This window comes from Doryrhamphus excisus, chromosome 11, assembly GCF_030265055.1.
Source record: "Doryrhamphus excisus isolate RoL2022-K1 chromosome 11, RoL_Dexc_1.0, whole genome shotgun sequence".
In the NCBI taxonomy this organism is placed as follows: domain Eukaryota; kingdom Metazoa; phylum Chordata; class Actinopteri; order Syngnathiformes; family Syngnathidae; genus Doryrhamphus; species Doryrhamphus excisus.
The window spans coordinates 14,242,725-14,270,494 of record NC_080476.1 but is presented as its reverse complement, the minus strand read 5'-3'; the positions used below and the strand labels follow the sequence as shown (position 1 = coordinate 14,270,494).

At 38.1% G+C, this 27,770-nt stretch overlaps 2 protein-coding genes across 6 annotated transcripts in view; one reads left to right on the top strand and one right to left on the bottom strand.

The window, feature by feature from the left end:
• The window catches only part of camkk1a (calcium/calmodulin-dependent protein kinase kinase 1, alpha a), a 43,317-nt gene extending 32,413 nt beyond the window's left edge, over positions 1 to 10,904 (top strand). The window contains exons 14-17 of one of the 3 annotated variants that reach the window (XM_058087779.1): positions 227 to 355; positions 2,865 to 2,968; positions 5,735 to 5,782; positions 7,543 to 10,903. In XM_058087779.1, coding sequence (XP_057943762.1) covers positions 227 to 355; positions 2,865 to 2,968; positions 5,735 to 5,782; positions 7,543 to 7,615 — 354 coding nt within the window. In that variant the 3' untranslated portion in view covers positions 7,616 to 10,903. Of the gene's footprint in view, positions 1 to 226; positions 356 to 2,864; positions 2,969 to 5,734; positions 5,783 to 7,542 lie in introns of all 3 variants that reach the window. The other 2 variants (XM_058087778.1, XM_058087780.1) reach the window with 2 other exon arrangements.
• Positions 10,785 to 27,129, bottom strand: p2rx1 (purinergic receptor P2X, ligand-gated ion channel, 1). Of its 3 annotated transcripts, none has more exons than XM_058087783.1 (14): positions 26,838 to 27,129; positions 20,351 to 20,495; positions 19,334 to 19,405; positions 18,063 to 18,120; positions 17,047 to 17,134; positions 15,226 to 15,306; positions 14,753 to 14,894; positions 14,272 to 14,417; positions 14,007 to 14,097; positions 13,340 to 13,405; positions 13,177 to 13,272; positions 12,881 to 12,970; positions 12,123 to 12,167; positions 10,785 to 12,034 (listed from the first exon to the last, which is right to left on the bottom strand). In XM_058087783.1, exons 1-14 carry the CDS (start codon positions 26,972 to 26,974, stop codon positions 12,029 to 12,031), a joined length of 1,263 nt encoding a protein of 420 aa, XP_057943766.1. In that variant the 5' UTR covers positions 26,975 to 27,129; the 3' UTR covers positions 10,785 to 12,028. The 3 variants fall into 3 exon arrangements, with proteins under 3 accessions (XP_057943766.1, XP_057943765.1, XP_057943767.1); XM_058087782.1 differs by having other exon boundaries at positions 18,051 to 18,120; positions 26,838 to 27,128; XM_058087784.1 differs by lacking the exon at positions 12,881 to 12,970 and having other exon boundaries at positions 18,051 to 18,120; positions 26,838 to 27,119.
• Positions 27,130 to 27,770: the final 641 nt, after the last annotated feature.

Genomic DNA, 27,770 nt, shown 5'->3' with positions numbered 1-27,770 from the left:
AATGAAATGATGCGTCGATGAGTCATCTTCCCGCTGGCGAATGTAGTGGCGTTTGTGGAAGTCACGGGAAGCATCCTTGTCTTTTTGCATCCTGTATTTGTGAACACGCCAGTCATTGTTTGCCATGAGCTTGTTAAGGGCAAGCTTTGTTTATATTCAAGCTATGCTTCGACGCAATTTTTTTCAGTGACTTTAGTTGGTGATTAATGATGCTCAATGATTTCAGGTGGACCAATGGGTGACTCGGGGGGGCAGCGAGCCCCTACCTCTTGAGGAGGAGCACTGTACTGTGGTGGAGGTGACAGAAGAGGACATCAAGAACTCGGTCAAGTTTGTTCCCAGCCTCTCTGCTGTGGTAAGGGACGTGAAATCATTCTCGTTTATCCCGAAGGTGCAAGTCTTAGCAGCGCGAAGTCAGGCATAGTCGTAAGGGAAGGATGCTTTAATTGTTTGTGGAATTAATAGTTGTCAAAAATGCTCTTGTATGGTAATGGTAATGGTTTAATTTCATTTGAACATGCATCAGATTACAATTGAATGCATCCCATAATCAGTTCCCAGTTCCACATGTCCTAAAGGAGTAAGAAGAAGCAAAGCTTATTAAATCCTACCCCTCCGTCTGGTACTTTTACAATCACTAACTGTTACATTTGTTCACTTCTTGCTTTCCATAATACAGTTTAAGGTTTTTTTTTGTTTTTTTTTAATAATGCACCTCGTACCGAAGTACGAGGTGATATGACCATACAATGACATAATGGGTACCATAGTAACTGTCAATATAGTAGCATCCCATAATCAGTTCACAGTTCCACATGTCCAAAAGGAGTAGGAAGAAGCAAAGCTTATTAAATCCTACTCCTCCATCTGGTACTTTACAATCAGTAATTGTTACATTTGTTCACTTCCTGCTTTCCTAATGTGGTTTTATTTTTATTTTTATTTTTATTTTTATTTTATTTTTTTTTATTTTTATTTTTATTTTTATTTTTATTTTTATTTTTATTTTTATTTTTATTTTTATTTTTATTTTTATTTTTACTTTTACTTTTACTTTTACTTTTACTTTTACTTTTACTTTTACTTTTACTTTTACTTTTACTTTTACTTTTACTTTTACTTTTACTTTTATTTTTATTTTTATTTTTATTTTTATTTTTATTTTTATTTTTATTTTTATTTTTATTTTTATTTTTATTTTTATTTTTATTTTTATTTTTATTTTTATTTTTATTTTTATTTTTATTTTTATTTTTATTTTTATTTTTATTTTTATTTTTATTTTTATTTTTATTTTTATTTTTATTTTTATTTTTATTTTTATTTTTATTTTTATTTTTATTTTTATTTTTATTTTTATTTTTATTTTTATTTTTATTTTTATTTTTATTTTTATTTTTATTTTATTTTATTTTATTTTATTTTATTTTATTTTATTTTATTTTTATTTTTATTTTTATTTTTATTTTTATTTTTATTTTTATTTTTATTTTTATTTTTATTTTTATTTTTATTTTATTTTTATTTTTATTTTTATTTTTATTTTTATTTTATTTTATTTTATTTTATTTTATTTTATTTTATTTTATTTTATTTTATTTTATTTTATTTTATTTTATTTTATTTTATTTTATTTTATTTTATTTTATTTTATTTTATTTTATTTTATTTTATTTTATTTTATTTTATTTTATTTTATTTTATTTTATTTTATTTTATTTTATTTTATTTTATTTTATTTTATTTTATTTTATTTTATTTTATTTTATTTTATTTTATTTTATTTTATTTTATTTTATTTTATTTTATTTTATTTTATTTTATTTTATTTTATTTTATTTTATTTTATTTTATTTTATTTTATTTTATTTTATTTTATTTTATTTTATTTTATTTTATTTTATTTTATTTTATTTTATATTATTTTATATTATATTATATTATATTATATTATATTATATTATATTATATTATATTATTTTATATTATATTATATTATATTATATTATATTATATTATATTATATTATATTATATTATATTATATTATATTATATTATATTATATTATATTATATTATATTATATTATATTATATTATATTATATTATATTATATTATATTATATTATATTATATTATATTATATTATATTATATTATATTATATTATATTATATTATATTTTATTTTATTTTATTTTTTTATTTTATTTTTTTATTTTATTTTTTTATTTTATTTTTTTATTTTTTTATTTTATTTTATTTTATTTTATTTTATTTTATTTTATTTTATATTTTATATTTTATATTTATTTTTATTTATAAAATTATTATTTATTATTGAATGGAATGAATGGAATTGATTGCTGAGGAAGAAGACGACATGTTAAATTATATATATTGTGACAAATACAACGTACGTAGGGCGGCACGGCGGTCGAGTGGTTAGCGCGCAGACCTCACAGCTAGGAGACAACTAGGAGACCAGGGTTCAATTCAATTCCACCATCTCTGTGTGGAGTTTGCATGTTCTCCCCGTGCATGCGTGGGTTTTCTCCGGGTACTCCGGTTTCCTCCCACATTCCAAAAACATGCTCGGTTAATTGGCCACTCCAAATTGTCCATAGGTATGAATGTGAGTGTGAATGGTTGTTTGTCTATATGTGCCCTGTGATTGGATGGCCACCAGTGTACCCCGCCTCTCGCCCAAAGACAGCCGGGATAGGCTTCTATTTTTTATTAATTGAATGGAATGGAATGAATGGACTTGATTGTTGAGGAAGAAGACGACATGTTAAATGATATATATTGTGACAAATACAACGTACATATATGTGTTTTTGAGATTTTGCTGTGACTGTTTCAGATCTTGGTCAAAGCCATGTTGAGGAAACGATCCTTCAGCAACCCGTTTGAGTGTCCGAGCCGAAGGGAGGAGAGATCCATGTCTGCACCGGGCAGCCTGCTCATGTAAGTCTAGATCTATGTTCCACTGAGCTCCGATGTAAGATCGCTTGAGGTTCAGGCTGTAATTACTGCAATACCGTCTCTTCTCTCTGCTGTAACGGGTAGCCGGCATCACTGCGGCAGCTCGAGCTGCTACTTTGTCTTGTCACCATAACGCCATAATTCATTCTATAGGTGTATGCAACGGAGCTGACAGCTTTTATTGGTGTTTCTTTTATATGTGGTGTCAGATACATATCACCCACAGAAGGATTCGGAATACACGAACGCTTCCGGGCCCGATGCAGCTTTTCACTCTGACCTTGCTTTTTCCAGTTGGCACTTGCTCAAGTGTTGATGAAACAGCAAATAGCTGTCATCTTTCTTCCCAAAGCACCTGCACCTATTAAACGGTGTTATGTGACCCACACACACTCACGGAGATGAGCAATTATCGCTGAGCAGAGTGAAATCTCCCACTGTGAAAGTAATGGCGCCTGCTCGTACGGTGCTCTATTGTGCGCTGCCGTCCGATTTGACACGCAGAATGTTCTTCAAAAGGTCCTGAAATAAAGTAAAAACAAAGAAATCTCGAATATCTCACAGAACTTTGCCTTTAGAAATGTCACGCATGCATTGATTCTGTATCCGAATCCCACCTTACCACTTCCACACAGATAGGGAGGATAACTATTAACAGTTATTTAACCTTTAACATGAACATTAATCAAACGTAATATTTTTTTCTGGGTACATGATACCATACAGCATCCAAATCAACCTTGCGCGGGCCGCACTCAAACTAGTGTCCTGCGGGCCACATTTGACCCGCGGGCCGCGTGTTTGAGACCCCTGCTTTTGCTTTAACATTAAACTTTCATATCAAGGCGGGGGCCTCCCGCCCGGACCCCAAAAGGTTGAGAAGACCTGCTGTACACTGACAAGGACAAGTACACTAATCCCTCGTGTATCACAGTTCATTGGTTCCAGACCTGACCGTGATAAGTGAATTTTTTTGAAGTACGATTCCTATTTTATCAATGGAATATTTTGGTAATTAGCGCATCAAAAACCTGTTCATGACCTTCTAAATATATATATATATATTTACATTTTTAGAGCCCTGTTGACGTGAATAATACACTAGTATAAGACAAAATGAGACTGAAATTACATCACATTATCACAGAGTACTTCCTGTGGTAGCTTTTGTATCATCAATGAAATATTACTGACACTTAATGTACTTGAAAATACTGAATATAGGACGAAAATACATACAATTTGCTTAAATATGCATTTTTTAAATGAATAATCGGCTGTAGTCAACCACCAAACAGTGATGATTTACCAAAATTTCTGTTCTACCAATATAAGCTGCAGGTATCCACATTGTAACGTGGGATATTTAGTACACAAAAAGATGCTACACAGAAATATTTTTTCATTATTATTATTTTTCATTAGATTAAAAAAATCCAGAATTAGCCAAGAGGCTATTTCCTATCTGTAGTTTGGCTGCGACAATGTCTTTTCAGCAACCATGAAAGACTATAAAATGGGCCTCAGATTGATCCCTGAGGAATACACGTTGACAACTCTAGCGGCCCTGATCTATATTTGTCAATAAAACCATTACATACGACATATGATGCAATCCATTTCACAGCTGCAGTAAGTGGTCTTCACAAATTGGCATCGCAATTGAACAGCCTCAAAAATCTCTTCATCACACACCTTGTCAGCCTCTCACTCTTTTCTTGTTGCTCTTTGCGTCACTCTTGTCTCAAGGAAAATTTGTTTTGACCGGATACTCCGGTTTCCTCCCACATTCCAAAAACATGCTAGGTTAATTAGCGACTCCAAATTGTCTACAGGTATGAATGTGAGTGTGAATGGTTGTTTGTCTATATGTGCCCTGTGATTGGCTGGCCACCAGACATATGATGGAATCCATTTCACAGCTGCAGTAAGTGGTCTTCACAAATTGGCATCGCAATTGAACAGCCTCATAATTCCTTCATCACACACTTGATTGGCTGGCCACCAGTCCAGGGTGTACCCCGCCTCTCGCCCAAAGACAGCTGGGATAGGCTCCAGCACCCTCCGCGACCCTTGTGAGGAAGAAGCGGTAGAAAATGAATGAATAAATTAGTTATTCAGCTTGAGCTAGCCTGTTCATCACAAAGTAGTTTGGCTTTTCGAAACCTGTCGGTGATAGCGGACAACTATGACGGTATTTGATTTCTAAATAAGGAGCCCTACTTGGTGGAAATTCATTTATCGGGGTTGAGTCTGGAACCAATTAATCACGGTGAAAGAGGGATAACTGTACTCACTTTTGCAATGTGGTTTGTCATTGTGAGCACATAAACACACCAAAAAACATGCTTAAAATCTAACACGAGCAGTCTGATTCAATACATCTGCCCTTTGAAATAATTGTTACTATCTGCCATTTGCGGCTCCCTCGGAAATTGCATACTACGGATGTTGAGAATTGAAGTCAACAAGCTAAAAGAAAGGAATTAACTGAGGACTATCCTGTCGGTTGCCATTTAGATGCGGCATACAGCACAGCAAATGTCATTCACACAATTAAATGTGACTCGGGTTTCTTCTGTCTTTAAGATGCGCTTAAATAGTAAGATATTAAAAAATGAATGTATTTTTTTTGTAGCAGGATTAATAAATTCCATCTACCGCACAAAGTGCAGGCACCATGTGCTTTTCTTCTTCGGTTTGCCACTACCATTTGACTTCTCCGTCTTTTCTCCCACTTTGCTGCAGGGACTCTTGGCCTTTCCGGCCTACTTTAAAACTTCACCCCTCGCTCAGGTAACGCTATGTGCAAAACACTCACGGGACGTTATTAGATACACCTGCAAAAGCTCATGATCCAGGACTCAGAGCCGTACGGAAAATTGTACCGTGGTGTTGTTGTGATTGCATGGTGAACTGATGAATGTCGTCATGGTAACAACGCTAACGTGAGGAAATAACTTCTTTACACTTTCCTGGATTTTGTGTAATCCTAACAATTTTATTCATGTTCACTTTTGATTTTTGATGCTCACATACGTTCATTTATTTGGGGGTACAGATACATTTGGACCGCCACAAATGCATTTGGCACTACCTTTTTTAAATCTTAATTTGCACCCAAAGTGTTCTAGTTTGTTTCATTGTAGAAATCAGTGCCGTGTTTTTTATTCGTATGCGATCCTCCTTTAGTCACTGTCGCATCATTGTGTCACATCGTTCATTTGGACCGCCACAAATCCATTTGGCACTACCTTTTTTTAATCTTCATTTGCACCAAAAGTGTTTTAGTTGGTTTCATTGTAGAAATCAGTGCCGTGTTTTTTATTCGTATGCGATCCTTTTTTATTCGCTCTTGCATCAGTGTGTCACATCATTCATTTGGACCGCCACAAATCCATTTGGCACTACCTTTTTTTAATCTTCATTTGCACCAAAAGTGTTCTAGTTTGTTTCATTGTAGAAATCAGTGCTGTGTTTTTTATTCGTATGCGAGCCTCCTTTAGTCACGTCACATCATTCATTTGGACCGCCACAAATCCATTTGGCACTACCTTTTTTTAATCTTCATTTGCACCAAAAATGTTCTAGTTTGTTTCATTGTAGAAATCAGTGCCGTGTTTTTTATTCGTATGCAACCCTTTTTTAGTCACTGTCGCATCATTGTGTCACATCATTCATTTGGACTGCCACAAATCCATTTGGGACTACCTTTTTTAATCGTCATTTGCACCAAAAGTGTTCTAGTTTGTTTCATTGTAGAAATCAGTGCCATGTTTTTTATTTGTATGCGAGCCTCCTTTAGTCACTGTCACATCATTCATTTGGACCGCCACAAATCCATTTGGCACTACCTTTTTTAAGCTTCATTTGCACCATAAATGTTCTAGTTTGTTTCATTGTAGAAATCAGTGCCGTGTTTTTTATTTGTATGCGATCCTCCTTTAGTCACTGTCACATCATTCATTTGGACCGCCACAAATACATTTGAACTTTTACATTTTTTTGTGTAGCTTGTCATTACAACTCCACGCAGTAGCTGGCGTCGTAACTCAGTTCGTAATCATAGGGCCTATATTCATCAAGATGCACAATGACGTGTCGACGTCATTTAAAATCAATCAATCAAATGAATATGTTTATTATTGTGGTTGTAGGAAATATAGTACAATGGTATTGCGTCATATAACACCCCATCATACTGATTTATGACTTTAGTCCCACAAGAAAAACATGTCTGTGCATTTTGCATTGGATCTCCTTAGATTATGCAGGTGTACCTAATGATGTGGCCGCAGGGTGTCGTCTGCAACCAGCCGTCTACTCTTGCTTATCTCATTCGCGAGCGGCGATTATTCGCCGCTCGTTTCCCCACCTCAGAAGTTTCCTTGTCATCGTGCTGCCGTCGTCATTTTAACGCTGCTTCACGCATCATCATCATCAGCGTCTTTGTTCATTCAGAACTCATCCTGAAGGAAAGTCCTGCTCCGGTCGCACCGCTGCCTTTTGGAGAAAGCTGTGTCGCCGGTTATTTATATTTCCCCCCCTCTTTTCAGAAAGAGCAGCACAGGCGATGGACCCAGAGAAGGAGAGCTGGAGGATCTGCATGAAGATGAAGCCTCCTCTTGAGTCTTATAGACGCAAACTTCCTTCTCCTGTCTTGTCCATCAGCCTCTACACTTCATGTTCTCCACTGCGGAGAAGCTCCTAAATGCAACGTGATTTGAATATGCTGCTTTTTATACTCAGGCTTGCTTTTCTTTGCACTTCCTGTTGACCTCAAAGTAAGCAACTCCACTCCTCCTTTTTTTTTAAAAGAACCTACTGGTCAAGAAGAAGGACATGAGGGATTTTTTTTAATTTTCAAACTATTTATTGTCTTACAGTGATATAGGGCTTTTAATTTCCAACAAGTTATTAATGTTGTACATACACATTACGTTTTATCAGTGTTATCATTCATTCATTCACTCCCGCTTATCCTCACGAGAGTCGCGGCGGTGCTGGAGTCTATCCCAGCTGTCTTCAGGCGAGAGACTGGTGGCCAGCCAATCACAATGGCACATATAGACAAACAACCATTCACACTCACATTCAAAACCTATGGACAATTTAGAGTCGCCAATTAACCAGTGGCTAATAGTCTAAAAATAAAGAATTCATTTCAAGAAATGCTGCAAATGTTTGACAGACCGTATGAATGGCCTGCAAAAAATGGCAATTCCACAACTTCACAGAGTGAACGATGATGCTAACCACTCGGTTATCATTCATATTTAGTCATATTTTCTTATTTATTTCCTGGGCTATATTCATTGTCCTATGTGTGGGAACTTCTGACGCGTTTTATTGTTCTATAGATTGGGACTTACTTAAATTATTTACAACACATTGCGTAACTCTTATGCTGTGGGGACACAAAACAGTCGCTAGATAGCGAGCATCAAATTTACTTCTTAACTGAAGAAGACAAAAAATTTACCACTTCCACACAGAATGGGAGGAGAACTTTTTTTTTTTAATCTCTTGTCAGGTTGGACATGCTTCATGTCCTGACTTGATGAAGTGAAGGTCATGTCTGAATGCTTTGTGGTATTACTGCCACCTCGTGACCAGAATACTACATATCACTTCATTTTTTATGACTAATAGAGTAAAGACTACCACCAAACAGCCATCATTAATTCATTAATTTCTGGAAAAACACAATATACAATATTATGAGGGCCGACTACATCGTATTTCATCACAACCCAATCACAGATCAGATCTTGTTTTTTTGTGTTTGTTTGTCTCAATATAGTTTTTTTCTCGCTACTGATTGTGTACCTGAAAGTACTGATAAGGGAAACTCAATGAAGGGCTTTTTTTTTTTTTAACTCTTAAGAAGTTGGTCTGCTGCATTTTGTATACGCAACAATCTGGCACTCACGCTTGTCCATGGTGCAAATTGTGTCGTCCACCTTTAAAGGCTAATTCACTGCTTGCACTTTACATGACTTGATTTACTGTAAATATGGACGTACCTGAATATGCCAGACCTGCTACTCTATGCTGTACATGAACAAGACATGGATTGCATTGTAGATGCTTTCCTCCTGCATGCCACAGTTGTGCCACCACCAATAACACACTTTGTACCGTAATTAGAACACGGTAAGAGCTTTCAAGTGCTCTTCCAGAGCTACTGGAACAGTAAGGCAAATTCCTTTTGGCCGGTTTGGACACCCCTGTGGATCCCACCCACACGTAATGTTGCTCTATGGTCTCGTACTGGACAAACCCAAACATTTGAAGTCTTTAGCGCAGGGGTCTCAAACTCAATTTACCTGGGGGCCACTGGAGCTAGGGTCTGGGCAAGGCTGGGCCGCATCAGGTTTTCCAAAAAAAAAAACCTGCATTTATTAAAAACACAAAAATATACAAACTTGGGTCCGATTTTCTACAATAAAAGCTCTGATAAAACATTCCACTGTTCTCAAATATCTTAATTTTTATTTTTCTGCACAAAATAAGCTGAAAAATATATAAATAAATCAAGAATAAAGAAAATCAATCAATCAGTAATAAATAAATATAATAATAATAAAACAGCAAATAATAAAAACTTAAGAAACCACATATAGTTGGTGGGTAGACAAATGATTTTTTTCAGATTAAAATGAACAAAGCATTATTAGAGCCCTGTAGACATGACAAAACACGACTATAGTCACATTTATACTCTTTTTATTTACAACATATTGCGCAACTGCAGGGTCTGGAGACACATGCTAACTCGCAAACTAGACAGCTAGCGACCTAAACGGTAGCCTATTTCCTTTAAACTTAAATAGCCAAAAACTTACCACTTCCACACAGATAGGGAGGATAACTATTAACAGTTATTTAACCTTTAACATGAACATTAATCAAACGTAATAATTTTTTCTGGGTACATGATACCATACAGCAGCCATATCAAACGGGCCGCACGAACATTAAACTTTCATATCAAGGCGGGGGCCTCAAACAAGTGTCCTGCGGGCCACATTTGTCGCGCGGGCCGCGTGTTTGAGACCCTTGCTTTAGCGAGATTCATAGAATCGATCTCACTGTTCCAATAACTCTGGAAGCCCCCGCATAAACGCTCTTTATTCGAATTTCCAGCATGCGTCAGTCAGTCGATGAGTGGCCATACGTGTCATTATCTAAACCCCGTGCAGAATTCCGGGGCTCCAAAATGTCACAGACGCTGCATTTAAAGCAATTCTAGGAGTAGACGGAACTGTTGCATGATCGATTTGAACAATCTGCATGTCAAAGGAACTTTGGTAGACTGCTGGGATTTTCTGTCTGCATGATGTGGCAGATCTTGACCCAGCAGCAACTCTAGTCGTTTCACTACATCGTAGAAATAGTATCACATGAATGGGATCTGGCAGGAGGTATCCCGATTCTTTTTTTTGCCTCCTTTTGTGACTGCAGTGCTTAAGGAAGAGAGAAAATCATAAGTCTACGGGAAATGAATGATAAATGGGTCCTTTATATGTGTGAGCTGTTTTGTATTTTACTGTCCTGATGAGATGTTGACGTTCTGTGTTGTCTTTATACCTGTCGTTATACAAATGTATTTACTGTATGAACAGAATCCTGGCACATCCTCACTGTAAATATGTACTTTTATATGCATATATATATGTAAACATAAAGCTATTTTTGCATGCCTTTTCTACACTTTGATTTGAGAGACAATAAAAATGAAACCTTGAATCCTTTTTTATTATATTTGTGCTTCCTCTGCAGCTGACACATAATCTTGTAGTTAATATGTCATCTTTTATTGAATTTCATTGTTATCATAAAACCTGGACAGTGGCAGGAAATGGATGACACAAGATACCTTTTTGGGACACTTCATTAGGTACACTCGCACATTTGAATGACATCCAAAGTATGTGGGGGAAAAAATTTGTCTTTGTGAAGAAAGTGCTTATGGGAAAAAAAATGCCATTATGAAGAAAGTACTTAGGCCAAATGTAAAGGCACAAAGTATTGTATGGTCACCATTTGTTGACTACTATTGCACCGGTGTTGAGCAAAATACGAAATAAGTTATTTTCTGTAAATGTACATTGCAGCCAAGGTTGTAGCACCAAACTTTAGGTCCCTGCACAAATGCCTATACAAACTATTTGCAATTTTTTTCGACGACCTTGAACGCTACAAAGTGGAATGAACCATTTAGCACTTTTGCTAGGTGGGTGTAGCTTGTCTAAGACCCTCTGGAGTTGATTAAAGCAACCTTGTTATTGAACGTTTACAGCGAAATGTATTTTATTTTAATATTTATGGCGTAGCCTTTCATAAAGGACATGTTGAAATTAAATAAATCTTAAAAACCTTACGAAAACATTCCCTCTCATCCAACCCCATTCTTCGACGCCATTGTGTACAGCCTCAAAAGGAACTACAGAGTGCCGCTGGTCAAAGAAACAAACAGCAGAAAAAATACATGTTTATTAATTATTAAAAACTATGGAAGCTCGTTTAAACCCTGAAAAATATCCCAATGGTAAGTAAAAAAACGAAAAAAACACGAAATTATGAGATACAAAACTGCGCATGCGCAAGAGGGTAGCACATGCGCAGTTTGTATCTCGTAATTTAGACTTTTTATCTTTTAATTACTTTCCATTCTCATAATTGTTATCTCATAATTAAATTATGACTTACCATTTGGATTTGTTTGTCTTTCAGTGGCAAAGACGGGCTTTTATAAAAAAAACTGAGCGTTGTAATCTCAGAATTCACGATACAGCTGGTGTATTGGATCCCACTCGTTTGTAGTGTACCAAATGTGTACATTTCGACACATATTCAGGAGCTTATGGTGCTTGTAACATCGGTTGTTGAGGAATTCACTGCCAGAAGATGACGTCTCAGTCAGAAGAATTATTTTTTCTGTCCTTTGTGTTGATTTGTTGGGCCTTTTTGGGAGATTCCACCAGTCCATGACGTAAAATAACACCGCCATTACGGTGATAGTTCCCCCCACGGTAGTCACTTCTATTGGAATAATGGTAAACACAGTCAACAGGTAAGTGATCATTGTTGATGGTTGTATTTTAATGTTCTCTTTAAAAAAAAAACTTACTTTTGATACATCTGTCTCTGTGCTGCCCGCCTCTGAGTCAGGGTCCTGCAGCATACAAGCACAGGAAATCAAACGCTCAGGTAGTGCAAATAGGCGGAAAGCCGAACATGACAGGCACCGGTGTTTCCCACAGGACTGCAATCTATCTGCGGCATTGGCTTGCGTGGTGGTGGTAGGGGGAAACAAAGCGGATATTAAAACTTACAATGTCATCTACTGTATGGTACACGGACAGTCCCGTTATAATGTGTTTGTGAGCGAGGGCCAACAGGTAGAAATTCAAAAAAATCAATCTGTGGCGGTCCGTTTGTAAGTAATTAAAAATCTATAATGGACGATACAATTGCAAAATGGTATATTCTAAAAACACAACGATTCGGTTTGTTGAAGTAAACATTAATCTTACATTATAATGGATAGTGTTGCTTTTAATTTGATGTTGTTCCTGTCGTTAGTGCGCGACAATCCTTTCGCCGACACCCCAGGCTCTCCTTGAAATGATGGAACTGTCAACCGGGTTCCTCGTCCTCAGATACCCGGTGCATCTTTCTACAATTGATTAATCTAAAAAGATTTATGAGTGAGTGTTATCGATCCAGGCGGCCCCTACCGGTGCGACCGTATCGCTCACTTGTCAAACTACGTAGATATCCGGTTGCATCGGTTTCTTATTCACAACCCGACAGGCCGCCACAAATAAATGAGTGTATGGGAAACACTGGATGTGCAGGAAGAATCTATAGTCTGTCTACACTCACATGTGACTGAGCAGTGTCTTGAGCTTGTCCTGCTTTGGCTTCATTGGCGTAAAAGATGCTTGTGTCTAAAGTGAGTGATTCGCTGTCGGTCTGTAAATACAAAATGCGCTGCCTGTTTTTTTTTTCCTTCTTTTAACTGCATGAAGCAAATGTTATTATGGGAAAGTACACTGCATTGATGTGTTTTCATGTTTCCTACAGTGTTTGCAACCAGTGGGCTGTTCCCTACAAATGTCTCTGCTGCCATCTTGTGGTCAAAAATTAATAGCGTTTGTCTTGAAAGCTTGGGATCTCACCTGTGCATGTGTATCTGTGTATTTGAATTTCATGTTCTTGTAAAATTCTCTTTTCGGGAGCAAATACAGCAACACCAAATCGCAGACCACAGTTGCCTGAAACAAATAAATGAACAATTAAATGGATGGTTGATTTTCCTAAAAAGGCAAAAACAAAACATACCACTCCGAAAATGCCCACTCCGGAGCCGATTGCCGTCAGTGTTGGGATGATGTCAAATTTTCTTGCCTGTGAATCCAGAGCATAGCATTATTAGGGAAATAAACAAGCACAACATTAGATACACTTGCATAATCGACACGTGGGCCTCAGTTCATAACCTAGTGTGGTTTTGAACTCTGAATTACGTATATATTAATAAACTCATTAAATCTCAGCCATTTTTCAAAAGACAACCCCTTGTTAGTAATCAGCTGTAGAACGTCGATACGTTTTTGGAAAATATCAGTTCCCAACTAGAAAAGAGCTATTTGTGAAAATATATATTTCAAGCCTAACTTTCAAATTGACACAAATTTTTTGACAGTTGAAATACCCAAAGAACTATGCCAACATAAAAAACAGACAAAAAGAACAAGCGCAACGGGGCGCTGCAATGATGTCAGCCTCCCTCTGTGCTCCTCTGGCTTCCTCTGGTGGACAGAAAAAGCATTGCAGCACCCCGTCAGCCATAACCAATGAGTGTTAAGTTGCTCTGTGATGAATTTAGCATTCTTGTAAGATGACATGCTGACCGTTATATCGATTAATGACGATTTCCAATGGGTTGACAAGCTCGTTGTGAGTGAGTTATCTATTGTGTAGGCGTACCCAATTAAGTGGGACTTACCAGTGATTGCACGATGATGTCTATCCTGATGCCGAACACTTTGAGGAGGGTTCTTTTCTGTACCTTGTCCTCCATGTAATGTTTTGCATACCTGAAGACATTCAACAGAAATTATACATATTTGCATTTTACACTGAAGTATTAGGGCCACATTGATTCAATTACAATGAGATTTTCAGAATAAAGTAGTTAAAGCAGTTCATTAGCATGATGAGTACTAATCGTAAAAAAAAGTGCTGATGGTGGAACGTATGTATTTACACACCGAAAGTTGTAGCCGACTGACGCTCTGGCCTTGTCTGTCTCTGCAGGGTTCCCATAGAGCCCGTGGAAGTTGTACGTGGGTTTACAGTGTTTGACGTCCACGTCGAAGTTGCACGTCCAGTCAACCACGATGCCGATGGCGCCTCCCTTGCACACGAGGAGCACATGACGTATGGTACGTCAAGGATTTGTGGTGAGCAGCAGTTTTTTGTCATTGTTTGCTTGGTCGCGTTTAGGGCCCCGGCTAACCGTTATTTACTTTTTATTTGCTGGAAAAAGGTTTGGACACCCCTGTCCGAGACGGCTCAAATCAATTATTGGATGATCGATTAATCATTTATTCCTCATTTAGTCTATTTTTCTTCCATTAATTATTCGATTTTATTGATCTTGCAGGGCTTGCAAAATTCCATACATTAAAAAATTTTGTTCAAATTGTAAAAAAATACAAAAATTTGGTAGATCCTTTGTACGAAACTCACCACTTTTGCTATAGTTTGGAAATTGAATCCAGACTCCTTGACAATGTCTCCCAGTCTGAAAATAGGACACAGTGGAGCCTCCTTGGAATGATGGAGACACTTGCTGATGTACGCTGCATCAATGCCCTCCACTAGGTTACTCCTGCAAAAGCACAAAAATACGGTGTCTTGTATATTTCACCGCAGGTTCAATTCTGTATACAAGCAATAGTAGCAATACAATCCAATTCATTTGTTACACCTCCTTTGATATTTGATACTAACAATAAGCTTTTCTCGCTGAGATTCAGTTTTTTCTTCCAAAATATAAAAGTGGCCCTCGCATCCTTTCATTTTTCCGTATGTGGCCCTCGGTGGAAAAGGTTTGGACACCCCTGCCTCACTTCAACACATTAATGGATGACTGTTATTGTTTAATATCACATTGCATCCTGATTTGGTCATATTGTAACAGAGAGGAGGACGTCCTTCACCTTGTTACGCCAAATATGGGGAACGTTACAGAGTTCTTGATGAAGAGTGTGTAGTTCTCTGCAGACATCAACAGAGGGGGGCTGGATGGAAAAAAAAAAAACAACAAGAAGAGATCAGCATCTCATCCATCGTGCAGGTAATATTTATTTTAACCAGAGTGGAAAAATAATCAGTGTTTCCCACGTGTTCATTTATCTGTGGTGTTTGTGTAGTTTGTCATTACAACTCCATCGTATCGCATCGTAACTTTGCTTCTCAACATGTCTCATAAGCGTCAGGTCTGCCAGAAAATACCATGGAATAAATCATGGATGTTTTCTGGTTGAATGTAGGCTATTCATAGTCAGAAATATGCATATTTAAGTTTTTGTTTTTTGCCTGAATTGAAGTATTATCAAGTATAAAAAGGCTAAATTAACTAAAATATGTCATGAATAATAATTTCACAACAGGCACAATAATCCTTATCACACCCTACTGTTGTGGCGGTAACCCACGGCAAGCTAAAACTCAACACTGAACTCCTGACCTCACTTCCTGTCACAAGTACAAGTCTTATTTATGTCTTAAATGTCATATTTTCTCTTATTATGTCTACTATATCGGGTAATGTGAGTGTAAAGGTGACTTTAGGGGTGCTATTTTGTGTCTAGAGGGCTCTAGACGTTTTGTAAACATGTTTTCTTTCCTCTCACAAAATATTCATATTTCAAATATAAAATAAGGAATCCTACTTAGTGGAAATGATTATTTATCAGGGTCAGGTATGGCATATTTAATGAATGTTCAGACCCGTCTGTTCATCAATATAGTGAGATATTAGCTGCATGATGAAACACTGAACTCCTGACCTCACTTCCTGTCACAAGTACAAGTCTTATTTATGTCTTAAATGTCGTATTTTCTCTTATTATGTCTACTATATCGGGTAATATGAGTGTAAAGGTGACTTTAGGGGTGCTATTTTGTGTCTAGAGGGCTCTAGACGTTTTGTAAACATGTTTTCTTTCCTGTCACTTTAAAAATATTCATATTTTAAATATAAAATAAGGAATCCTACTTAGTGGAAATTATTATTATTTATCAGGGTCAGGTATGGCATATTTGGTGAATGTTCAGACCCGTCTGTTCATCAATATAGTGAGATATTAGCTGCATGATGAAACACTGAACTCCTGACCTCACTTCCTGTCACAAGTGCAAGTCTTATTTATGTCTTAAATGTCGTATTTTCTCTTATTATGTCTAGTTTATCGAGTAATATGAGTGTAAAGGTGACTTTAGGGGTGCTATTTTGTGTCTAGAGGGCTCTTGACATTTTGTAAACATGTTTTCTTTCCTGTCACTTTAAAAATATTCATATTTTAAATATAAAATAAGGAATCCTACTTAGTGGAAATGATTATTTATCAGGGTCGGGTATGGCATATTTAGTGAATGTTCAGACCCGTCTGTTCAGATATTAGCTGCATGATGAAACATGGTTGTTGGAAGGGGGCCGCACGGTGGTGGAGTGGTTACCATGTTGGCCTGGGTTCCTATCTCCGCTCGGGCATCTTTGTGCGGAGTTTACATGTTCTCCTCGTGCTTGTGTGGGTTTTATATGTGGGTCTATATGTGACGTGTGATTGGCTGGTGACCAGTCCAGGGTGTACCCCGCCTCTCGCCCAAAGACCCGCAACCCGAGTGACGATAATCAGTATAGAAAATGGATGGATGGGTGTTGTGAGGCGTGTCATGTCTACCGTTACACCAAACGAACTAACAAGCCTCGGTCAAAAAACATCATTATGCAAACAGACTTCATATTTTGCACTTACTCCGGTATGCTGTGGTCGTTCTCAACAGGACACCAAGCCAGAACCTCACAGGTCTTAGTGGCATTGACACACACGCCGGTCATTTGCCCTTGAAACGACAAGACAACAATATCCATCATCACTGCGGCACTAATCAGGCACCGTTTGTTTTGAAAAGCAGAAGAAACGAACACACACACGCCACTCCAGAAATGTTCTTCTTCCACTTGTGCTCCACTTATCTTTAATTAGCATCAACGGCAGCGAGCGAGATGTGAAGCAAATGCTGAACAAGTACTTCGCTTATCTTATCACATCTTGCCCTGACGTTATATCGCTCCATGCTGCGAGCAGCTTCATCGTGTACTGGACCAGTTCTAGAAGCCATGCTCCAGGTTCTTGCTAGTTAGTGATGCAGCAATGCTTTTGCCCAATTGGACAAACATCGGCGACTCTTCTTGTTAATTTGGCATGAAGGGTACATGAAAGGCCAAAGACCTTCCATAAATTGTAATGAATTTGGACCTATTAAAGTAGCTCTCGTGTGCACGATTGTTTGTTTTAGTGCTACAGCAACATTTACACTATGAGCCTATGCCTATGTGGACATGTTTACTAGCTTAAGGCTGGGTTTCATTGACGCTTGAGCGAGCAACAAGACAAGATAGAAGTGAACACAATGCCCAGTGGCAAGGACATTGCTTTTTTTTTTTTTTTTTTTTAGGAATAGAAGGAGAGATGCAACGTTTAACAGCCGTGAGTCATTATCACATGCATCCAAGACTTGTCAGCAGCCAAAGCCCATTTTGCAAACACCGGGGCAGGTGAGATGTTTTATCTCATCCGTCCCGTGACCATCATCACGTCTTAAAAAGACTTTGACAAGTTTGACAAGGGCTTACGGCGGCGGCCAAATCAAATAAGGCAATGATCTCAAGCGATCTTTGTTTCTCCACAGAAAGACAAGACGGTTATTCAGTGACGACTGAAGCGGTCAAACACACTCTCAGGCCGTCAGGATTTACCATGTCCCGTACGTTTGAAAGTCCCTCCTTCGCAGTCGGCGTCCGAGCTGCAATTGTGCTTGCCTGTAAGCTGTTGGGAACAGTGAATGGACTGGGGTCAGTTTATTTCTACACTGCAGCATAATTATATGGAATATAGCATAATTACTGTAGTTAGTCATCCAAGCACCTATACTGATATATACAGTATACAGGTACTTGTTTAGATGACGCTAACTGCAGTTACTATATACTGAATCGGATTTAATAAGCTGGCAAACATGAATGATTGGTGATTGACTTAAGTGGGTTCCACTGTTCATACACTCCTGTTGAAAAATTGAAAGATTTTACATTTTGCACCGTTGGCTTTTAAGGAGGTTGGCCACACAGTCTCCCCTGTGCCTGCGTGGGTTTTCTCTGGGTACTCTGGTTTCCTCCCCCATTCCAAAACCATGCATGTTAGCTTCATTGGCGACTGTAAATCATCCATAGGTATGAATGTAAGTGCCAGTGGCGTCATTAGGCTGTCATCAGCCCCCCTAAAATGTTCTTGAGTCCCCCTAAATAATTGTATATATTTTTAAAATATTTTTTATATTTTTTCATAATTTTATATTTTTTTAATTTTTTTATTATTATTATTTTATTTTATATTTTAAGCGATACAAAATGAATGAATGAACGAATATTTTTTTTTATTGATTAAAAAAAAAATCTCTGACAAATTTCAGATAATAGGGCAAAAGCAGGCTAATAAGCAAGCCAATAAGCAGGCTAATACTAGCCTAGTACTACTACTAGTAGTAGTAGTAATAATCAGAAGAGGAATAAAGATGATAGTAATGATAATAGGCTAATTAATAATATAATAATGATTATTATATAATTGATCACTGTTGATTTTTTTTTGTTTTTAGTGATTTTTTTTAACAAAAAAAAATCTCTGACAAATGTCATATAATAGAGCAAAAGCAGGCTAATAAGCAAGCCAAAAAGCAGGCTAATACTAGCCTACGACTAGTACTAGAAGTAGTAGTAATAATCAGAATAAGAATAATGATGATCGTAATAATAATAGGCTAATGAATAATATAATAATGATTATTATATCATTGATCACTGTCCACTGGACAGAATGGTTGCAGAGATTGAGCAGTGGTTTTGCAGTGTAGATTGTGTGTACTTGTGTACATTTAATGGTGGCCCGGTTCTTGTTCCTTATTTGTTTTGGGGATTTTTTTGAATGTCTACTACATTCATTCATATCCTGTGCATCTCACCCCACCCCCCGTACCACGTACCTCAGGACACGTTCCCATCTTCTGACCTTCAGTTATAATGTAGTTAGTCATGACCACAAAGGATGAATCTCCCTGTAGTAACAGTTGAAGGAGATATATATAAAAAAATGACAGTTTCATATAAGACAAATATCTATAATCAATTGTGAACATGAATGCAATACATTTTATACATCAACTTAGATCGCTCTATCCTTTGGATGCTGTGTGCTGTGTAAGTCCAGCACTTGCAAATCTAAAAATGGCTAAATGGTCTATTTTTTATTATTATTATTATTATTATTATTTTGCTAAATGGTCTATTTAAGGCATTCATTCAAATATGGCACTTATTTTCTGTTATTATTTCTACCATATTGGGTACTACAAGTGTAAAAGTTACTATAGGGGTGTTATATCATGTATTGAGGGCTCTAATAATATTGAAAACCATATTTCGAAGGTTGTAAACAGGTTTTCTATGCTCTCAGTATGTAAGTAGTCCACTTATAAATAAGAAATCCTACTTTGTGGAAATGTACTTCTCGTTCCTGTCTGGAACCAATGAACTGTAATAAACCAGGGACTACTGTATGTACTGTACATGTACATAGTATACCAAGTTTCTATTTTGTGTTTTATTGAAAGCAGCCTTGACCTGCTGGAAGGGCTGCGCCCAGAATATTAAAGCAAACAAGACAATCACTGTGTCTCCCACAGTTAACAGGACCTAGTAACATTTTAGGTAAACACAGTATATTTGACTACAGTCTTTATTTTCATAGGCTGTTTGCTCTGTTCTTTATAGGAAGGGAGCACAAGGACACCAATCTGTGCTCGCCTCGTATGTGTCGTCACTGATTGCATCTGGCATCAAATGAAGCCATTAAAATTAAGATATGAATGTTGTTGATGTTTTTAGACCGGCTCGGCGTGACGTTCATGTACTCCGACAGGTTGGTTGAACTTTGGACGCTGTGATCCAAACAATAACACTGATTCCACTTGTTGGTCTTCATTACGATCAGAGCCACCGACCTGCGGCGGGAAGACATAGTCGGCCACGTCCCACACTCTCTCGTCTCCGGTCACGTTGGTGTAGCCCACCCCTTTCATTTTGGTGAAGACGGAGCTGACGGCTGTATCGGTAGACTGGTAGCCTTTCTCGTAGATGAACACCCACCTGAGCAGGACGCAGGATACAAGCAGTCAGGCCTGTCATCACCTCGCTCTCCAGCTACACCCCAGGCAAGCATCCAAGCCCACAGGCAAGGACATGTGTACCCATGATGTTGACATTACACTCCAGCAGCACACCTTGCACCCATGTGATTCACTGGAGTTGCATAATGTCACTGTCTTCTCATTTAAATGCTTGCTAAAGTTTAAATATTACACCTGAATACAGTCCCTCCCGGGTAAAATGCCAGATTTTGCAGGAGTTCCACAAATTTGGATGGAAATGGAAATGGTTTTTTTTTTTAGGTGTTGCAAAAGTGAATGAGCTGTCCTATCTAGTGTTTGAGCATAACCTTAGTCCAGCCCACAGAATGGGAGCTTTCCTATCTGGTTTTTGAGCATGGACTGATGAAGTTTGCACAGATGAGAGACGGAATATATTCTAAGACAACTTGGGGGTTAGTATGTCATGTTTTTTTCAACTTGCCTCTAATGCACTTTTCTGGTCGAAAAACCAGGGGAAACCTCACACACACTCAACAGGGCCCCCAGAAGCACCCAAAAAGGGCATAAAATGCCAATGTTCGAGGACGGTGATTTTTGACAAAAAACATAAGGGGTTAGTTTTTTACTGTTTTTTTCAGTTTTTTTCAGTTTTTTTCAACTTGCTTCTAATGCAACTTTCTGGTAAAAAAAAAAAAAACCAAGGCAAACCTCACAAACACACAACAGGGTCCCCAGAAACACCCAAAAAGGGCATAAAATGCCAATGTTTAAGGACGGTGATTTTTGACAAAAAACGTAAGGGGTTAGTTTTTTTTCTGTTTTTTTCTGTTTTTTTCAACTTGCTTCTAATTCACTTTTCTGATCATAAAAACAGAGGAGACATCTCACACACTCAACAGGGGCCCCAGAAGCACCCAAAAAGGGCATAAAATGCCAATGTTCGAGGGCGGTGATTTTTGACAAAAACGTATGTCGTTTTTTTCAACTTGCTTCTAATGCATTTTTCTGGTCAAAAAACCAAGGGAAACCTCACACACACTAAACAGGGACCCCAGAGGCATCCAAAAAGGGCATAAAATGCCAGTGTTTGAATTTTGTGATTTTTGACAAAAAAACGTATGTCGTTTCTTTCTGGTTTTTTTTTCAACTTGCTTCAAATGCAACTTTCTGGTAAAAAAAAAAACGGGAAACCTCACACACACACAACAGAGGCCCCAGAAGCACCCAAAAAGGGCATAAAATGCCAATGTTCGAGGACGGTGATTTTTGACAAAAAAACATAAGGGGTTAGTTTTTTTCTGTTTTTTCTGTTTTTTTCTGTTTTTTTCCAACTTTCTTCTAATGCACTTTTCTGATCATAAAAACAGAGCAGACATCTCACACACTCAACAGGGGCCCCAGAAGCACCCAAAAAGGGCATAAAATTCCAATGTTTGAGGGCGGTGATTTTTGACAAAAAACGTGTCGTTTTTTTCTGTTTTTTTCAACTTGCTTGAAATGCAACTTTCTGGTAAAAAAAACAGGGTAAACCTCTCACACACACAACAGGGGCCCCAGAAGCACCCAAAAAGGACATAGAATGCCAGTGTTTGAATTTTGTGATTTTTGACAAAAAACGTATGTCGTTTTTTTCTGTTTTTTTCAACTTGCCTCAAATGCACTTTTCTGGTCGAAAAACCAGGGGAAACCTCACACACGCTAAACAAGGACCCCAGAGGCATCCAAAAAGGGCATAAAATGCCAGTGTTTGAATTTTGTGATTTTTGTGACCAAAAATGCCAATGTTCGAGGATGGTGTTTTTTGACAAAAAACGTATGTCGTTTTTTTCTGTTTTTTTTTTTTCAACTTGCTTCTAATGCACTTTTCTGATCATAAAAACAGAGGAAACATCTCACACACTCAACAGAGGCCCCAGAAGTACCCCAAAAGGGCATAAAATGGCAATGTTCGAGGGCTGTGATTTTTGACAAAAAACGTTTTTTTCAATTTTTTTCAGTTTTTTTCAACTTGCTGCTAATGCACTTTTCTGGTGGAAAAAAAACACTGGAAACCTCACACACACACATCAGGGGCCTGAGAAGCACCCAAAAATGGCATAAAATGCCAACGTTTGAATTTGGTGATTTTTGACAAAAAACTTAAGGGGTTAGTTAGTATGTCGTTTTTTTCAGTTTTTTTCAACTTGCTTCTAATGCACTTTTCTGATCATAAAAACAGAGGAAACATCTCACACACTCAACAGGGGCTCCAGAAGCACCCAAAAAGGGGCAAACATGCATGCAAGCATGGGGCAAGTTGTCGCCTCATACAGTTACAATACAGTACCGTTGCTGTTACCATCAATTATTGTATGCAAAATACGGCAAACACTTCCTCTTGTTATGAATGTTTAGATTTAAGGAAGCAGTGGAAAGCCATTAAAAGAAGAAAGAAAGCGTGAAAAATGGCAGAATCTTCCCGACCAGCAGCGGAAGGGGAGATGTGTGTCTGCTGCGGCAGAAAGGGAGAGGCGAGACAGAAAGGAGGCTTCTTGATGTGCTGAGGGCTTTTCTCCCAGCGTTCTGTGTTGCTGCGATTAGCGCTCATTGTCTTAAACATCCCCAACCTCCAACAATCCTGATTGTCGTTTTGCATCAATTTAAATGTGACATTCAGGGACTTAATTGGAAGAATTTCTCGTTTGCTCTGACCGCCCGCCATCGATGACGTGCATCACTTTCTGCCTCCATTCAAGGAGATTACTTTTTGGGTGAAACGCTCTTCCTTTTCATGTTGTATTTTTGGAAAGATTTATGCAAAACACCGCCTGGTGTGTGTGTGTGTGTGTGTGTGTATGCTCGCTAAACTGTTGAATTTTCATGCACTGGGAAGAAAATGTCACTGGAGCTTCAGAAAATCCACATTTATGCTTCTCTCGCAGACTTGGTGAAATTAGAAATGTAAATGAAATCAAAGTTATCTTCCAAGCCAATCAGCGGCGCACTGAAGGGGCTGACTTCTACTTCACTGCAGATGGTAGCATCGCAACCACAATGTCTTTGTCTTCCTTGTTGGACAAGGAGGATGGCGGCCATATAGCCAGACAATGTACAGATTAATAAATGCATGACAAACAATAAAATAGTGACAGTTTGTAGTGTAGCGGTACACACTGTTGCCTTTTGTAGTGTAGTGTTACATACTGTTGCCTTTCTTAATGTAGTGGTACACACTGTTGACTTTTGTAGTGTAGTCTTACACAGTGTTGCCTTTTGTAGTGTAGCGGTACACATTGCTGCCGTTTGTAGTGTAGTGGTTCACAGTGTTGCCCTTTGTAGTGTAGCGGTACACACTGTGGCCTTTTGTAGTGTAGTGACATAGTGTAGTCGTACACACTGTTGCCTTTTGTAGTGTAGTGGTATATACTGTTGCTTTTTGTAGTGTAGTGGTACACAGTGTTGCCTTTTGTAGTGTAGTGGTACACATTGCTGCCTTTTGTAGTGTAGTGGTTCACAGTGTTGCCCTTTGTAGTGTAGCGGTACACACTGTTGACTTTTGTAATGTAGTGGTATATACTGTTGCTTTTTGTAGTGTAGTGGTACACAGTGTTGCCTTTTGTAGTGTAGCGGTACACAGTGTTGCCTTTTGTAGTGTAGCGGTACACATTGTGGCCTTTTGTAGTGTAGTGGTACACACTGTTGCCTTTTGTAGTGTAGTGGTATATACTGTTGCTTTTCATAGTGTAGTGGTACACACTGTTGCCTTTTGTAGTGTAGTGGTACACACTGTTGCCTTTTGTAGTGTAGTGACACAGTGTAGTGGTACACACTGTTGCTTTTTGTAGTGTAGTGGTACACAGTGTTGCCTTTTGTAGTGTAGTGGTACACATTGCTGCCTTTTGTAGTGTAGCGGTACACATTGTTGTCTTTTGTAGTGTAGTGGTACACACTGTGGCCTTTTGTAGTGTAGTGGTACACACTATTGACTTTTGTAGTGTGGTGGTACACAGTGTTGCCTTTTGTAGTGTAGCTGTACACACTGTTGCCTTTTGTAGTGTAGCGGTACACAATGTTGCCTTTTGTAGTGTAGTTGTACACACTATTGACTTTTGTAGTGTCGTGGTACACAGTGTTGCCTTTAGTAGTGTAGCGATACACTGTTGTCTTTTGTAGTGTAGTGGTACACATTGTTGCCTTTTGTAGTGTAGCGCTACACACTGTTGCTGTTTGTAATGTAGTGGTACACAGTGTTGCCTTTTGTAATGTAGTGGTACACACTGTTGTCTTTTGTAGTGTAGCGGTACACAGTGTTGTCTTTTGTAGTGTAGTGGTATATACTGTTGCCTTTTGTAGTGTAGTGGTATATACTGTTGCTTTTTGTAGTGTAGTGGTACACAGTGTTGCCTTTTGTAGTGTAGCGGTACACATTGTGGCCTTTTGTTTGCTTTATTCTCGCAATATTACAACTTTTTTGTGAAAAATTTCCAATTTGCGACTTTGTCCTCGTAAATGTATGATTTTTTGTGACGTTATTCTCGTAATATTACAGCTTTTTTCTCATGAATGTATGGCTTTTTCCTCATAAATTTACAACTTTATTCTTGTAGATGTACGACTTTTTTTCGGGTAAGTTTACGACTTTATTATTAAAGTTTATTTTTATTGACAATATTTTTCTTCAATTTACAAATGTTTTTCTTTTAAATCTGCAACTTTATTCTCGTAAATATACAACTTTTTGTGACGTTATTATAGTAAAATTACAACATTTTTTAAATAAATGTAGGACTTTTTCTCGTAACTTTACGACTTTATTCTTGTAGATGTACGACTTTTTTTCGGGTAAGTTTACAACTTTATTCTTGTAATATTCTGACTTTTTGTTAGCTGTTTTTTTATTGGCACACAGCACATTCAAAAAATATTATTTAGCAAGAAAACCAAAAAAAGTGGCAAACAAGACACAAAATATTAATGAAAAAAAAAATGCAGAAGTTAAGTTGTAAACTCATGAGAAAAAGTCCTAATTTTACAAGTTTAACGTTGAAATATTAGGAGGAAAAATAATATTATTTACATTCTTTTTTTTTAGGACTGTACCAATAATTATCGACCTGATAGCATAAAAATGCAGTGTCAGATATCGGTAATTGACAGTTGGACAATATTGGTTTTCACCAAAGAGCCAATATCCGACATCCCTAGTTATTTTCATTCATTCATTCTTTTTCTACCGCTTTTTCCTCACGAGGGTCGCGGGGGTGCTGGAGCCTATCCCACCCTGGACTGGTGGCCAGCCAATCACAGGGCACATATAGACAAACAACCATTCACACTCACATTCATACCTATGGACAATTTGAAGTCGACAATTAACCTAGCATGTTTTTTGGAATGTGGGAGGAAACCGGAGTACCCGGAGAAAACCCACGCATGCACGGGGAGAACATGCAAACTCCACACAGAGATGGCCGAGGGTGGAATTGAACCCTGGTCTCCTAGCTGTGAGACCACTAGACCGCCGTGCTGCCCCCTAGTTATTTTAGTAGCTTGAAATATTAAACAAAAAAAACATTATTTTTTTTAAAAGTCATAATATTATGAGATGGAAAACAACAAATGAAGTTATAATTTATGGGAAATTAGATTGCAGAAAAAATTATAATATTCTGACTTTTTTTATGATTTTTTTTCTCATAAATGTATGACTTTTTCATTTATGTACAACTTTATTATACAACTGTAGTCTCTAAATCTGAGGTTATTTTTGTTTCAATGTGTCCCTAATACTCGGTCGTAACTTGGCTTAATTTAACGCCCAAACAAACCAAAGGTAGGAGGAAGGTAACAGGTCCCGACGCTGTTTGCCAGCCAATTGGGCAGCAGTTGATTATGATCTATGTTAGCTTATGTCCCAGCTTGTTTGTCACACGCAGCTCCTCGGCATAAACACACACGAGTGCTCTCATTCCACACTAACAATAACAAAAAAGCGAGATCCCGTCCTCTTCCAAAGTGTTGCAAAAGAAAGCAGACTGCATTCTTGGGAGAAGAAGGACAATCGTGTAAATGCGTCCATCCGTCGTATGTTGCAAGTTGGTGCACGTGTGTGCATGCGGCGAGTGGTCAACGCAAGCAACGCTGCCTCAACTTGAAAAAGAAAACATGACATGACTCATCGGTCCTTTTTTTCCGTTTGCAGACACATTCGCAACAGAAGCACCCATTCGGATGAGGAAGCTGTCGGAATTCCGAGGTCACCCCCGGGGGTCATTTTGAAGACCGTCTCTGTCTAACAAGCTCAGCCTCGCAAGAGAAGACATCCCCCCCACCCCACACATTTCCCAAAAAAAAGTCTTACCCGATGATGTAAGCCAAGACGCCCAGCTGGATGAGACGACACACCACCCCGACTCTCCTGTTCCTGACCAGAACCTGCCGTGGGGTCTCATACTCGAAAAAGAAGTCGGAGAGGGCGTTGGTGATTTGGCTCTTCATTTTAAGGCGGCTGACCCACACAGAGACACAAGGGTCTCCTCACCCCACTCGCATAGAAGCACACTAAACCCGTCCTCGTCCCCCCCCCTTCACTTCCTCACCGCTGCCTCCTCTCCTCTCATCAGGAATGTCAGATGTGCTTCATGAGAAGTCCTGAAACGTGGACTTCCTCCCTCCCATGCTCTCTCTCTCTCCCTCTCTCTCTCTATCGCTCTCCCTCGTTTCTCCCCAGCTTGTGGATCTGTACGTTCATCCTACATCTCCATCTTTATTGTACCTCTGAAGGCAAACATTCACTTTTTTTCTCTGAATTTTATGGCATTACGCAACAGTTCCCGCACCTAAGTACAGGATCTTGCAGTAATCGAACCTTATGACACACTCTTCCTGCATGGCAAGAGCTCTCTTTAAGTAATCAAACCTTATCGTTATCCCACTGACAGCCTCTTCCTGCGTGCAAGGCGGAGATAGGTGCCGCGCGAGCTCAAGACAAATACATATTGCTTGTTTGCATATTCTCATGTCACTGTTCGCAGACGTTAAGCCATCTTATGGTCTGTCCTCATCCTCGTGTTGTGTGGGGGGCACATACATTTCTCTACTTCTGGGAGGTTCTTGCATGTACTGTACAACCATTAGTGGTAAAGAAATATATATACTTTGGATATAGCATGAGAAAATGTATGTCCCCTCAACAAATGTCTCAGGTTCAGGTCAAATTCCCACTCCGTTTAGCGATGGGAGACACACTGATAGGAATTTAGGCACCGCCGAATTGAGACGAATGAACAAAAGA

Bases quoted from the DNA above. Each gene is read 5' to 3' on its own strand.
- p2rx1 (XM_058087782.1), bottom strand. From the start codon at position 26,974: ATGAAGAGCCAAATCACCAACGCCCTCTCCGACTTCTTTTTCGAGTAT. The intron at 20,496-26,837 runs GTAAGACTTTTT...CGTCCTGCTCAG, and splicing joins GTCTTGGCTTACATCATCGG to GTGGGTGTTCATCTACGAGA. The intron at 17,135-18,050 runs GTAAATCCTGAC...TGTCGTTTCAAG, and splicing joins TTTCAAACGTACGGGACATG to GGCAAATGACCGGCGTGTGT.